The sequence below is a fragment of the Parasteatoda tepidariorum genome, chromosome 6 (assembly GCF_043381705.1).
Source record: "Parasteatoda tepidariorum isolate YZ-2023 chromosome 6, CAS_Ptep_4.0, whole genome shotgun sequence".
Classification (NCBI taxonomy): domain Eukaryota; kingdom Metazoa; phylum Arthropoda; class Arachnida; order Araneae; family Theridiidae; genus Parasteatoda; species Parasteatoda tepidariorum.
This window is the reverse complement of record NC_092209.1, coordinates 46,726,618-46,740,841: the sequence shown is the minus strand read 5'-3', so window position 1 is coordinate 46,740,841 and position 14,224 is coordinate 46,726,618. Positions and strand designations below refer to the sequence as shown.

The following is a 14,224-nucleotide window of genomic DNA, read 5'->3' as shown; positions in this document are numbered from 1 at the left end:
TATCTCTATTATTTTATGAGTTATTAAACATCAAAATGGGTCCGGGTCTTTATAAACACCCTGTATAAAAGAGTTGAAAAGCAATTTCTAGAAAGACCTCAAAATTTTACCCGGCAATCAAATTGATTTTGATGTTTTTCATCTCTCCTTCTTCAGCAATGATTCGATAGATTTTGATACTGTATTTATTCTTCCTAGCTGACGTACAAAGTTGCGGCCAGTAATGTGTACATTTTTTCGACTTCATGTTGGACAAGAATTTTAATATTTATTAAGAACCGTGATTATGGTGAACTTAATACATTTGAATTTCCATAGATTTTAAATCATGAAAAGGCAATTAACGTTAGGATTATTTAAATTCCATTTGTCTTTAAAAGAAAATATTTTGTTTACAATGAATAAGTTAGCAAGTTAATATACGGGGTACGTCACTGTTTCCTTCAGGGTTTGGAAGACTTGAAGGAAGCAAAATATTATCAATAATTTTACTTTACTTTTGATAAAGAAACGTCTAAGTTTCTCTTTTTATGTTCATAAATGTTCAATACGTGAACGTTTGGTAATGTAACAGATCTCAAGTATAAAGTCAATTTTTATTTAATGGCGTTACTTTCTTCAATTAAATAATTTAGAAGTTAAATTATTTTCCTATGAAATATCAGCTAAATGAGGAATTCTATATAAATAAAATTAATTTCGATTTTTTCGATAATTGTTTTCTCAAAAAAAAATAAATATATTTATTTATTTTTACGGTCTGTTATTTATTCAACAGTCGTTCATTCAAGCGAAATCATTCAAAAATATTGCCAAAAAGAGAATATTAAGTTCATTAAAAACTAATTAAATTTGTTACTGAAACTTTAGATGGTCTAAATTTAATTCCTATTGTTTAAAACCATTGCTCGTGATATTTGTTGAAATTTTTTTTTATCACTTTAGTGATTTTATACTTTTTCCCCTTATGAACATAATTTAATTGAAATATTTGCATCGTACTATTCAGAATATTTAGAAAGTAAAATAAATGTTTTCAGTTAAATATGTGATAAATATTTTTGTTCAGTTGAAGATCCAAAAATTATAGATCACTAGTTTGTATTTGATGTACTCTCCTGCTTATAGTGATCCAAAATTTCCGCCGACGGAGGAGTATTAACTGATGAATTATATCCCAAGTCATGGTGTGGATCACTACACGCCATGGCATCATCATCACCCCACTCGCCGTCATCAACATCCACATCACCCACCGAGTCATAATTTATAACCCCAGCAACAACACCATCACCATCCCTATGCCGGATATACATTATCCGGCTACGTTTCTTACGTTTTTCCAGTCGTTTCGGATGGCCGGGGTGCCTGAGGCCGGAGTGGCCTTTTACCCTTTCATCATCAGGTAAGGATCGTTGAGGTGGAAACGTTCTGGTCCTTGTAGCCAAAAAAATAAAAATTGGAATAGTGGGTGCCTTACCCGAGTAACTATCATGGAAGAAAATGGAAGTCTTATTTATGTGAGTCCCGCTGCGGGACAACATTATTGACAGACGCCTCCACGTGGCATGGGGCACGTTTCATTTCTTTACCGAACACACAAACTCCCAATCGATCATGTATCCATGATTAGCCTCAGACCCGTGCCCCCGCATAGCCCTCAGCAAACAGCGGTCGCCCGTAACGTCGTCGACACCACCAGGAATACAACGAAATCCTCCTCCGTAACAGCTTGAGGGACACACTTCACCCAACTGTGCAATAGGCGGGGTCAATTTCGGCAGTCTGCCGGTAATTTATCCCTAGATAAAACAGGTACATGTTGGGTCAGATGAGTCTAACATTTATATCTTCGCCCCCTGCTACCCCCTCTCAAAAATGTCGAAAAAGTTTTGATTTCATCTCAAATAAAGCTAGAAACTTAAGGTGTTTATTTGTTGCTTAAAAAAGTGAAACGATTTTTAATCACTATTCAAAGTATTAATATAAGAAATTTTTGAAAAATGTATTGTACAAACTGCATTCTTAAACAGGGAAAAGAAACAAAAGTAATAAATGGGAACTGAATCATGATTGACAAAAATGATGGGAGCACAATTTTTTTTTCTGTTGCTTTGCATGAGATTTTTTTAAACAGATCTTAGATACTTTCGTATCGCTGATTTTAAATCTGCAATCAGTTTCTCTCTTAGCTAGTTTATTTTTAAGAATAAAATTTTTTGTCGCAATGTTCAAGTTTAAAAACGTTATAAATGACATAAGGTCGCATAAATCTTGAATTAAACTTCTGGGTTAGTTAGGGCACATCATCAGGATAAAAATTGCATAAGAACTCATGCCCGGATATATCGTCATAGGCCGCTTCCCTGTCATGAATTATTTCTTCGTGTGCTTCTGAACAGGTTTTAATAGGGAAGCCAATCTGGCAACGCACGACGACATTTCCGGGCTTTGGTTTTTATTCCCTTTTAATCCTGATGATGTGCCCTAACTCTCTTAGAAGTTTGTTGTAACATTTACGTGACCCTCTGTTATTTATAAAGTTTTTAATTTTGTACATTTCGACATAAAATAGACTAAAGATATCATTAAAAATCTGTGGCCTTAGGGGCAAAACTAATTTGAGATTTTTACACTCGAATTACGTTAGGATAATTTGAATCCCCACACTCGATCAAGCAACAAAATTTTGAATCCTTTCCAACTATTTTAAAAGCTCAAATTTAAACGGAAGCTCTGTGCTAGAAGACATTACAATCTTCTAGCTCAATTTTATCACCATTTTATCGCATAAGTTATTAATTTATCGTGAATCAAAACTCTCAGCAATTACTCTACAACTAGAGCTCTCTGGTGGAGGACAATAAAAGTTTATATCGTTCAAACCTTATATCGTTATGACAAGTTTATATCGTCCTGAGCAAAATTTAGCGTGATGATGTTATTCAGGCAGGATCTGTAAGTTTTTTCTCGACGTGGGATAATATTGTAAACTTCCTATTTAACTGGTATAATTATCTGCATCCTGTTATTACTCGCAAAGGCATCCTGTGTCAGAAAAACTTAGAATTAAGTTCTTGTTCTAAAGAATATAGAACATCCTGTTGTTTAATTCATCCTCAAACAGGAAACGTCTGAAAATTTCTTTCCTGACGAATATTTCGATTGCACAAACATTTTGTCGTTTATCAAAAGGTAGCCTGTGCCAGAAAGATTTGAAAATCAAGTTCTCTTTTTGCAGGGTGCAAGACACCTCGTTGTTATTCACGTATCCTCTGATACAGGCATATTATCTATTTTGATAAGTATTTCCGAACCACCCGCATCCTGTTAATACTCAAAAGACATCCTGTATCAAAAAGATTAGGAATTTGAGATTCTGTGGGAAGCAAAATATCTTTGGAAAGCGATCATTTTGCCTCCCAGGGATTTGTTTCGTGTGAAAAAAAAATTACTCATCCGAATGACGCTAAATTTGTCTGGAACACAAAATCCTCCAAGTTTTCATAACAAATCAATGCCTCTAACTGAATTGGGGATTGATCGTTTTCTAGTTCAGATCAAAATTACGATGTATAATGAATGGGGTATAATTGGGCCATCCCTGTAAATTGGGCTGTGACCTGAATATGTAGCTGAAGTCGTATTATTGTCCATAGATGGCTCCTCTGAGAAACAAGAAACGCATCGTTTGCCTAAAATATTCGCTTGATTTCAAACAGGCTTGCTGATTTTGGCAAGTGGCATAAGTAACAACAACAGTCCTCATCCTGCGTCAGAAAAATTTAAAAATTGAATTCCCATTCTGCATAATGCAGGATATCATGTTGTTAACTTAAAGCATATTCTCGGACTGGAGACATCTGGAAGTTTTTGCGTTCTGATTAATACTTTCAGTGGACATGCTTCTTGTTGTTACACAAAACACATCTACCGACAGGAAAAACCAGAATTTACTATTCATTCTGATGAATATTTTCAATGCATCCTGTTGTTGTCCCGCAGGGAACTAATGTGAAGTGATTATTCACAATGCCTCTGATTGACTTAGACGTGCATGCAACTCTTTAGAAACGGCATGTAAACTGCATACCCTCTGCAGAAGATCAAAAATTGCGAAGGCATGTTTTAGGATCATCCTTAGGGATGTTTCCCAGACCGTCGCCAATCGCCTATTTTGCAGCTCTAGTGTGACGTAAATAAAGTACCTACGTACTTAACTATCTTTTAAAAATATTTGCTACACATAGGATGGTTGACCATCTAAAGATAATTACAGATGGCGCTAAGGGTTAAAATACGGTGTTAAACTTCCGGGTTACCACTTTCGACTGATAATCAAGTCTAAGCTTGGATAAGCACACCATGCAATATTATTATACCTGTAGTGTTCACACTATTACGCGTCTTTTCAATTTAACTTTCAACGAAATAAATAGCAAATGAATTCGGAAGACTCCTTAAGCATGCCAGGATGCTTACCAAAAATTAACTGCCGGAGATATTTTATCGAATTTTGCCAAATAAGGAATAACACTCGAAATGTAGCAAACCTTACACATTATTTATGTTTTCTAAAATTTGTTTTAGGATCGCGACCTATTGGAATTTATAAATAGCAGAAAACTCTCACGAATGATAAAATTGTGCTTAAATCTGGATGCAAATCTCAATTACAAAACTTCCTAATTTATTAAGCCTGTTCACACATCACCTCGTAAGCATAGCATAAGCGGAGGGATACATTGGACGTTTTCGAAATTTCTGACGATTTTAGGAAGCTTGTTATTGTTTACATTTAGTTAATCATCCATAGTTATCCTTACATATATAGGTGTCTTCAAATCACAAAATTTTTTGAGGTCACTTCGCTGATCTGAAAATTTAAACAATTGGTAACTGAAATCATTAATAATTGGGTACTTGCACTTCGAGTTGAAGATCACGGATACCCACAAATGTGATCTATGACGTCAGTGCCAGCTGATCGTTTATGAGCAAAATGACGTGTTAAATTTCTCCTCGTAAGTTAGAATGTTAATTAAATAAAATGCCAAATCAAACATCGAATTCATTAAAATATAATTCTTTCTCGTTTACGTCTTTTACTTAACTTAGATTTATAATTTATTTAAGAATTTTATTGTAAAAGTGATACATTTTTGTTTTGTGTACCTGGCAACTTTGATACATAATTAGTTTTATGCTCTAAAATAGCTTCGTGCTTGTCTTTGTGTTAAGTAAGAAATATATTGGGAAAGAATTGAAATCTTTTTGAAAGAATATGGAATGTGTCATTTATAAACAAAATTACGTGCTAATGTAAGTTAAATCTCTCCAAGTAAGTTAAAAAGTTAATTAAATAGAGTGCCGTATCGCTCATTCAATTGGTTAAAACATAGTTCTTTCTCGTCTACGTCATTTCTTAACTTTTACTTTACTTAGGTTTATAATTCATTTAAGAATTTTATTGTAATTTATATTTTTGTTTTGTGTGCCTGGCAAATTAGATGCCTTATTAGTTTTTTTTATGTTCTACATGGCTTCGTGCTTGTCATTGTGTTAAATATGAAATATGAAAAGAATTTTTATGAAAGAATGTAGAATATGTCACTTTAGAGAATTGATACTTTAGCGTGCTTGGCTCTCTCAAAATAGAATGGAAAGGAACCAATCAGGATCGAGATATCTATATTACGTCACTTGCAAGTATCCCATTGAGAAAATAGGACTTAAGAATCTGATTGGTGCGAACTTTGTAATCCAAATGATTTAGTCGAAGTAAAAATAACCCTTATACAGTTAATGGAAATATATGCATTTATATTTACTGCAATAACTTTAACTTCTATCCGTAACTGTCGTGAAATATTTATGTTTATGATGTAAAAGTATTTAAACGTCTAATTGAAATTCTTTTAAATTTTTGTCGTGTCGTAGTCAAAGTTTTTAATCATTAAGCTTAGCTTTTTTGTTTTACTGCATTCTACCATATAAATATAGCTATTTCGATTATTTTCTTGTCAGAATAGTTTATACGTGGGTGTGTTTCGAAACCATCTGTTAATCTAGAAATAAGATGCTAAGTGTGTTAGAATAAACAATAAGTCTTGTTATGTGCGTGTTTTCTCCTTCAAACGAAGAAAACCTTCAATTGTAAGCACAGTTATACACATTAAAATGAATTATTTGTTTTATTTTTAGTAAATGGTATGTCTTTCAAAATATCGAAATTAAGATAGTTATATTCTTACATCAAATAATTCCTTCAATTTGCTTTTACTTTGTAAACAATATTTTTCTTCAACTCCTATAAATTACTGTTCTTCCCTTAAGTTTAATTTTTGTGTTAACTGCTTGCTAAATTACTTGATCATGATAAGTTCTTATTTGTGTTTCTATGCTTTAAATTGCAACTCATATTTTAAATTCTTTCTGTTTTAATTGACTGTCACTTCAAACTAGAACATTTAGTTATCTTTTAAATTTCTTGAACCGTTTTTGTTAGCTTCCTGAAATTTGGATAGTAGGTTTAAGGGGCAATTTTAGCCTCCTGATCCGCAAATCTAATTTTAAGATAAAGTAAATAATGGCACATTAGAAAAAATAAAGAAATCAGCTTGCCACTCCTGTACATTAAAGTGACGTTATTGAACTTGAGCAAGTAATTGCCTGCTTCAGACCAAACAGATTCACTGACAGCTTTACGTCTTTTAAACAATTGTCAAGTAAAAAATTTTTTTAGGAGAGGTAATGGGGATATTTCCGTAATGGGATCTGTCTCGCTAACTACAATTGCCAAACTCCAAATCAATTTTAAATTGAAAAAAAAAAAACCTGATGGTGGCCCCAGAAGCAAAAAGTGCCTAAAACTATGACGTACGTCGCAGAACAAACGAAGTCCTATAGAACAATTTGTATCCTGAATGAGTGACAGCGTTTTCCTTTGAACCCCGCCCACCTGCCTCTGTTAGTCTTGCAGAATAAGGAAAACATTGATATTGAAAGAGGAAAACGTTAATATTGTCATTAAACGAATAATAATTCTCTTTAGCTTTGACCACTTGCTGTTTCCCAGGAATGATATTGCTTTAGAAGAGGAACATTTGACACCCTGTACAAATTTCAGCGCATTTATCAGTAATCTCCCTCTCTCATATCTTTGCCATTCTGAGGAGGAAATTAATGAATTAGCTTTTGGCTATAACATTTTTTTAAAATGGATGTATCAGTTTTTAGCAGACAGCAGGAGAAATCGATCACCATTTTTATCGAGAGAGCTTCTAAAGCAATCCGTATATGAATTAAATTCAGAGATTTCCAATTTCCTGAAGTTTATGACTTTTATATTTTCCATTCCAATTTCAGAAGCAATTTGTGAATCGTGGGGATCTACGATTGACAGGATTGTTTCTAAAAGACCAAATGCTTTCGATGGAGATGAAGAATTTGTTGGAACAACAGACCAGTGAATGTTTGTGTTTGCAAATGGTGCATCATCTGGGCACTTGTCCCTTCAAAAGATTTTTAAGGCAGCCTTTATTTTAATCTTCGGACCTTCATATCATAGGCATTTTATTAATAATTCATCGTCATTAACAAAATTTTGTACTTCAAAAGTGATTGAAAAAGTAACAAATCAAGAATGTTTGCCTTGGTTTCAAAAATAGTGTAGTGTATGATCCTGTATTTTAATAAATGAAAATATAGTATTTTAACGTAAAGTTTTTTTTCGCTGTGAAATGCTTGTAGAACATTTGTATGAGGCGCATCCAGAAAGTAAGTTTCCCGAATTTTTAAAAAAAAGGAACTCACACTTTCAGGATCATATTTATTGGCAACAAGTATATCAATGTTTAAGATATTTTTCAACATAGCCACCACCAGAATTGAGTCACTTGTCATATCGTGGGATCGACTTTTGTATCCATCTGTCGTAGAACTCTGCCCTCTGTGAATGGAACTAGCGTGTAACAGGTGTCTACCGTTACTGTGAAACACTTCAGAAATTGTGACTTGCCATTCAAAACAAGAGTCGTGGAATGTTTACTGCAGGTGTTGTGCTCCTCCATGACAATGCTTGTCCATATACGGGATGACGCACTACAGCTGTTTTGACGGAATTTTGCTGGGAGTTGTTTCATCATCCACCCTACAGCCCATATATTGTTCCCAGTGATTTTTAAGTTTTTTTGCACCTCAAGAAATTCCTGTCCTCTGGTGAGCGTTTTGGCAACGACGAAGAGTTGAAGACGTCTGTCACACGTTGGTTCAGATCACAGGTGGCAGGGTTTTACGACAGAAGGATAAAAAAGTTTATTCCACGATACGACAAGTGTCTCAATTCTGCAGATGGCTATGTTGAAAAATAGCTGAAACATTGCTGTACTTAGTGCCAATAAATATGTTCCTGAAAGTGTGAGTTCTTTTTTTTAAATATAAATTAGGGAAACTTACTTTCTGGATGCGCCTTGTATAAATTAATAAGTACTGTTGTAGAAAATTTGAAAATATTTTGCTTATGGGATGGTGGCAACGATTTATACCCTTCAAGTTGGTCCCTTCATGGGAAGTTTTTTCTTAGTTTTTCGCGAGCTGCTGCCCAGAAGTTGCCAAGACTTGGCGGTTATTCAGCCACAGGTCACAATACAAAAATCTATCCTGATAATTTTGCATTTCAATTTTTTTGTGTAAAGAAATATTTTATGAAGTGATATTTTTAATTCGGCAAAAAAGTTTTCCAAGGATGCTTGAATGTCCCCCAAACTTCATGTACACGATTGGACAATGGTAACAAATAATAACAGGGGTCTGTCTAGGTTTTTCTGAGAGGTATCTATTTTGTGAAAATTTAGACATAATTTGCGGAAAATTAAAAATTATATTAAAAGATCAACACAAAAATATGGATTTATCGTTTCTTATAGGTTACAAAAATAAAATGTTAAGAAAAAGTATTTTGTGAAACAACCGTTTTTCCTCTAAAGTTGAATTTGAGAAGATACCACTAAACGGTAGTAAATTTGGCCTGGACAGTCCCCCGAATAAATTAAAAAATTTAAATAATTTTAGATTTATTAATTGTGTTTGCATATATAATTTAGTTTTGTTAATGAATTCGTCTAGTTAATACCAATTTATTGATTATATTTATTTTTACTTCATCCTGTATGAAGAACGGATATTCAACTAGTTTTAAATAAGATAGTGTTTTTTTTATATAATAAGCTGAATATTTGGGAATATTTACATGTAGATAACTCTGCCTTTTCACCCTTTCTGAAATCGTTAAGGTGCTAAATTGATGGATCAAATACATAAATTATTGGTTATTTCAAATTAATTATAAAACATGTATGCATATATTAGCTTTAGAAAAATTTTAGCACTAAAAATCTAATCCAATTTAATTTTAAAAGTACAAAACTTACTCGAAAGGTGTTAAAAGTATTAAGATTTAGTTAAGTATTAAGTAAGTATTGGAGTTAAAAGTATTAAAATTTACATTTAATTCAATAAAAATTGCTGCCGTAAAGGATTTAACACCAATTGCATTTATTATAAATTTTGAAATTAGTGGCTAAAAAATATGAAGGAATTTAAAACGAATTTCATTTTATTTTAGCTTCTCTATATGTTTAATTTTGTTTTGTTGAATCTCATTGATGTTTTTCTTTACTAGTGGTTGTGCCCAACTACTTAGTATGTGATACCTCTATATCAACTATTTTCTGATCTAAAATTGAGCTTTGATAAGAACTTTATTTTGTGAAGTTGCGAAGGCAATTTGAATTTATTATGGCTGCAACAGTTGAAGAGCAAATGTCCAGTATGGATGAAGGTGATTCAGAAATGACAACTCAGGATGAATCAACCGAAATTCCCTGTGAAAAAGGACAGTGTCCTACATTAACTGATGTTTCTGATTCAAAAATGTCTTCCTCCTCAATTGAAAGTAAATCAAATATGGAAACTGCTAGTCCTGTTAAAGATAAAATATCTGATAGTAATGACTTTATATATCAAGTGAAATGGATTTCTCGAAATGGAGTGAAGAGTCCAATTATAACACAGGTATTATGCTATTTTGTTACTTAAGGAATTGCAACTAAAAGCATAACTTGTAGTAAATTTCTTCTTTCAGCCTAATCTATATATGGAAATTTTTTTAAGGTTCAGTGTAAAATAACACAATAAATATGAATGTATCTTTATTTTTGTTTTCATATTTTAAAGATTATTTATATATGTATATATATTAAATTGTCAGCTTCGGTCGCCTTACCCTAGGGGTGCTCAACCTGCGGCCCGCCAACCCTCGATGTGCGGCCCGCGGCCGCAATCTGAACAAAATGAAAAAAAAAATAATTAATATTTGTTTTTGAAAAATAATAAAAAAAATTCGGTAATTTAAATTTACAGTTTTAAGTTTTTGACGCACCCAATCTCAATCAATGTAGTTTTTCGATGGTTAACGCTACGGATTTCAGCATAGTTTTAAAAATCCCAATATTTTTAATACATCATTATTACGATTTACGAATTTTAATTACCACTTTTGACGCTTTTCGTATGTGCCGATTCCAATGACTTTTCGGTAGTTATTGCTACCCATTTTCAAGTAGTTTCTGAAATAGCGATTTTTGAAAGTTATGAAACGCTTTATTTGTGCAAACTTCATGGAAAATCTAAATGACTTTAGATCCTTTCTTCAACAGTTATTGCTGCACATTTCCGCCCGGTTTTTAAAACTTCGATATTTTAGCACGATATTATTACGAATCGCGAGTAAAGAATCGCTCATTTAGATAACCATTTTTTGACATGGCTTATTTGTAACGATTTTATCGCAAATCAAATTATTTTTCAATCGTTATTTTAGAAATTATTGCTACACATTTCTACAAGGTTTTGAAAGTACCGATATTTTTTATACGCTATTGCGACATTTTAATTTCAAATCTCGCATTTAAATTACATAAAATTTTGATGGACTTTATTTACTCCAATTTCATCTAAAATATTAAAGTATTTTGGTTATTGTTTTAGTAGTTATTACGTTTTCCCCGTGATTTAAAAAGATTATGATATTTTTAATACTTTGACAGCAAGCGAGTTTTGAATTGCGCATTAAAATAATTATTTTTTACGTGCTCTGTTTGTGCCGATTTTATCATTTGCGTTGTACCGATTTTAACACGAATTTTTTAAGAGGTTTTTCGAAAGTGTTTTTTCTTCTTTCCCGTTATTGCTGCATTTTTATTTGTGATTTAGAATATACCTGATATTTTCACACAATATTACAACTCGTGAAATTCGATTCAGCTTTAATTTTTTTTCGTAACTTAAAAAGTAATTACGTATCTTAGCCAAATCAACACCTTCCCAGGAAAAAAAACCGAGATGTGTTTATATTAAACGCGGTCCGTTTTGCAAAAAAAAAAATTCAAAACACGGCATAATTCTTTAGTCCCATGAACACGTGCAAGTTTAACAACACACATCGAACCTATTCTTTTTGTTGTCACATGTAATTTAAAAGTCATACATCGTAATTTGTATTTACGCTATCTGAAAATTGCGCATCGCATTTCGTATTAACATTAACGAGATTTAAAAATAATCCATCGCGTTTCGTATTTACGGGATTTAAAATCACATATCGCGATTCGTGTTCTGGCGTTTAAAATATCATCCGTTGCTACTTTTCTCGCAATTCATATGCACGCGTTTTAAAAACCATATATCGCGATTCATATTCATGCATTTTAAAAATCAAGTGTTGTGAGTAGTCCTTTCGCAATTTAAAAGCCACACGATTCGTATTCACGCGATTTGAAAAACAAGCATCGAGTTTATTATTTACGCAATTTAAAAATCACACATGGCAATTCGTATTCAAGCAATTAAAAAATAACATATCGCTATTTCAGGGGTAGAAGTGACCAATGAGAAAAAAATAGGATTGTTTTGAAAAAAATATAGGATTTTCTAGAAAAAAAATATAGGATTTTCTGGAATAAAAAGCAGGGCAAAAAAGATCTAAATTAAATTGAAAAGTACGGATCATATATGAATAACTGTAAAACTTAATTATTTAACACTATAAAAATTTGATAAAAAAAATTATATAAACAATTTTCCGCAGCTGAATGGTGACAATAAAATCAAACATACCTTATTATTGCTTTAAAAATTAAAAATCACATAAAAAAATTGACTTTATCAAACTAATGACTTTTTCAATAATTAACATTTTATTTACTCCTCTCTATTACATTAAATTATTTCAAAAATTATGCAGCATTGTTTTTATATTCATTTATCATTCTGCAAAGTCTTTAACTTTTTGTTGCCAGCATCAATAAGTGCTTGTCCAGCCTCAATATCAGCCATAGATTTCCGTTTGAGTCCTTGTTTTAGACTCTGGTTTCCTTCTTCAATCATAGCCTGAGCTGAATAAACATTTTCCTTAAAACCTTTCAATTTCTCCTCAGTTGATTTTTTTATAGAAGTACTGGGCTTAGGCTCTAAACTTTTTTCCTTGAGGTTTTTGAGCTTTTCCTTTTCTTTTACTGCCTTATATTTGCTGTGGGCTTCTTTGTAGAACTGGATCATCTCTTTTGTTATTTCCACACAAGAAGCATCTTTTCTAACTGAATCTTTTATAAGTCTTAAGCCTACTAGCGTGTTTAAATTCATTCTTGACCTTTCATTTGTCATAATTCGTTTGCTAATTGAAAAGCCACGTTCCACAGAGGCTTGCCCATGAGAAACAGACAGGACTGCCTTCACAAGTTTAGTTAAAAAGGGATATTTTAGATTACCATTACCATCTTTAAGAACAAACACATTGTTCCAATACTTGTCAATGGGAATGTTTTCAGTTTCCTCGGGAACATCTTCATTTGCATACAAATGCCACTCGTTAGTCAGTTTATCAACACAGTTCTGTGGTACGATGTGGGGTAGCATGTTACACAATCTTCTGATTGTAGGCAAAATATTCACTACAGGTTCTTTCTTCACAATAGGGTGTAAAATTTGTAACAGTTTATTTTTCAAAGGCAATTTCTGGAGGAGGTATTCAGTTATTATAACATAAAATTTCTTAGCATTAAATAGAAATAACTCCTTTTCTTCACTTTTTACCAAGTTAAGTACCTTACGAACATTATTGCCCACATCGATCTTTTTTAAGGTCAAGGCATCTTTGTTCAAATCTACCTCAAGTAATTTGTCGCCACTTTTGTTTTTCAAAACTTCTTCTTTAATAAAGCGTCGCATGATTTTTATTATCAAATCACATAACTCATTGTATAAAGTGTGAATCAATGAGTTTTTTTGTTGTAATAGCTTTAAAATATTATCAAAAATTGATCCAACACTCATAAGGAAATGCAAATAAGCTGATAATAAAGGATCTTCTAAAACTTTTTTAATGCTTGGAAATTTATAAAGCTTTACCAAACTACTTTTCTGTTTAGGTAGATCTTCTATAAAATACTCCTTTAAAGGAAGCAAAAATGCAGGATTCTTTCGCAGACAGTAACAACAGAATCTGTTGCTCACATATCTCAACACTTTAGAATATTCACAACCAAAATGATCAATTTCTTTTTGGAGATCCTCTTTCCTGGAAAGAAATTTAGAAAACCATGAATAAATGTTTTCCAAAAAATCAATAATATTCCCAAATTCTTCAATAGCTAAACCTTTTCCAAAGGCATTATGAATAACATGTAAATTACATGTACCCACATTTATTAATCCATACTTCCTAACTTTCCGTAACTTCTTTGTCGAATAGTTGAAAAACACATTTATTAACATTCGGCCCATCAGACCCAAGCATCACTATATGCTTTAAATCTATTTCACAAGAATTTAGAATTGATTTTATTGCATTAAAAATGTTGAGAGCAGTTGCATGCCCCAACAGTTCTGAACCCAAGTATCTCTCGGATATACCACCATCACAAGAGCACCAATATCGAATGTGCACATCAAGTTGTTTCAAGTTTTGCTCATTAAGGGTCTCATCAAACATTAATGAGTAATAAGGTTTTTCTCTCTTAAATTCGTTGGTGATTTGCTTCAAAAAGTAAGGACCAAGTCCATGTGATATAGAATAAGACACTTTGGTGGAACATAAGGTCATCCCAGTGCACAAATTTGAGTCTGGGAAGACAGATGAAAATACTTCTTTTATAGCATCCTGCGA

At 32.5% G+C, this 14,224-nt stretch overlaps 1 protein-coding gene across 6 annotated transcripts in view; it reads left to right on the top strand.

Moving 5' to 3' along the window:
* Nucleotides 1-5,832: 5,832 nt before the first annotated feature.
* The window catches only part of LOC107440995 (ubiquitin carboxyl-terminal hydrolase MINDY-1), a 37,097-nt gene continuing 28,705 nt past the window's right edge, over nt 5,833-14,224 (top strand). For 2 of the 6 annotated variants that reach the window (XM_043051992.2, XM_043051989.2), the window contains exons 1-2: nt 5,851-6,156; nt 9,683-10,074. In XM_043051992.2, coding sequence (XP_042907926.1) covers nt 9,799-10,074 — 276 coding nt within the window. In that variant the 5' untranslated portion in view covers nt 5,851-6,156; nt 9,683-9,798. Of the gene's footprint in view, nt 6,211-9,682; nt 10,075-14,224 lie in introns of all 6 variants that reach the window. The other 4 variants (XM_043051993.2, XM_043051991.2, XM_071182318.1 and 1 more) reach the window with 4 other exon arrangements.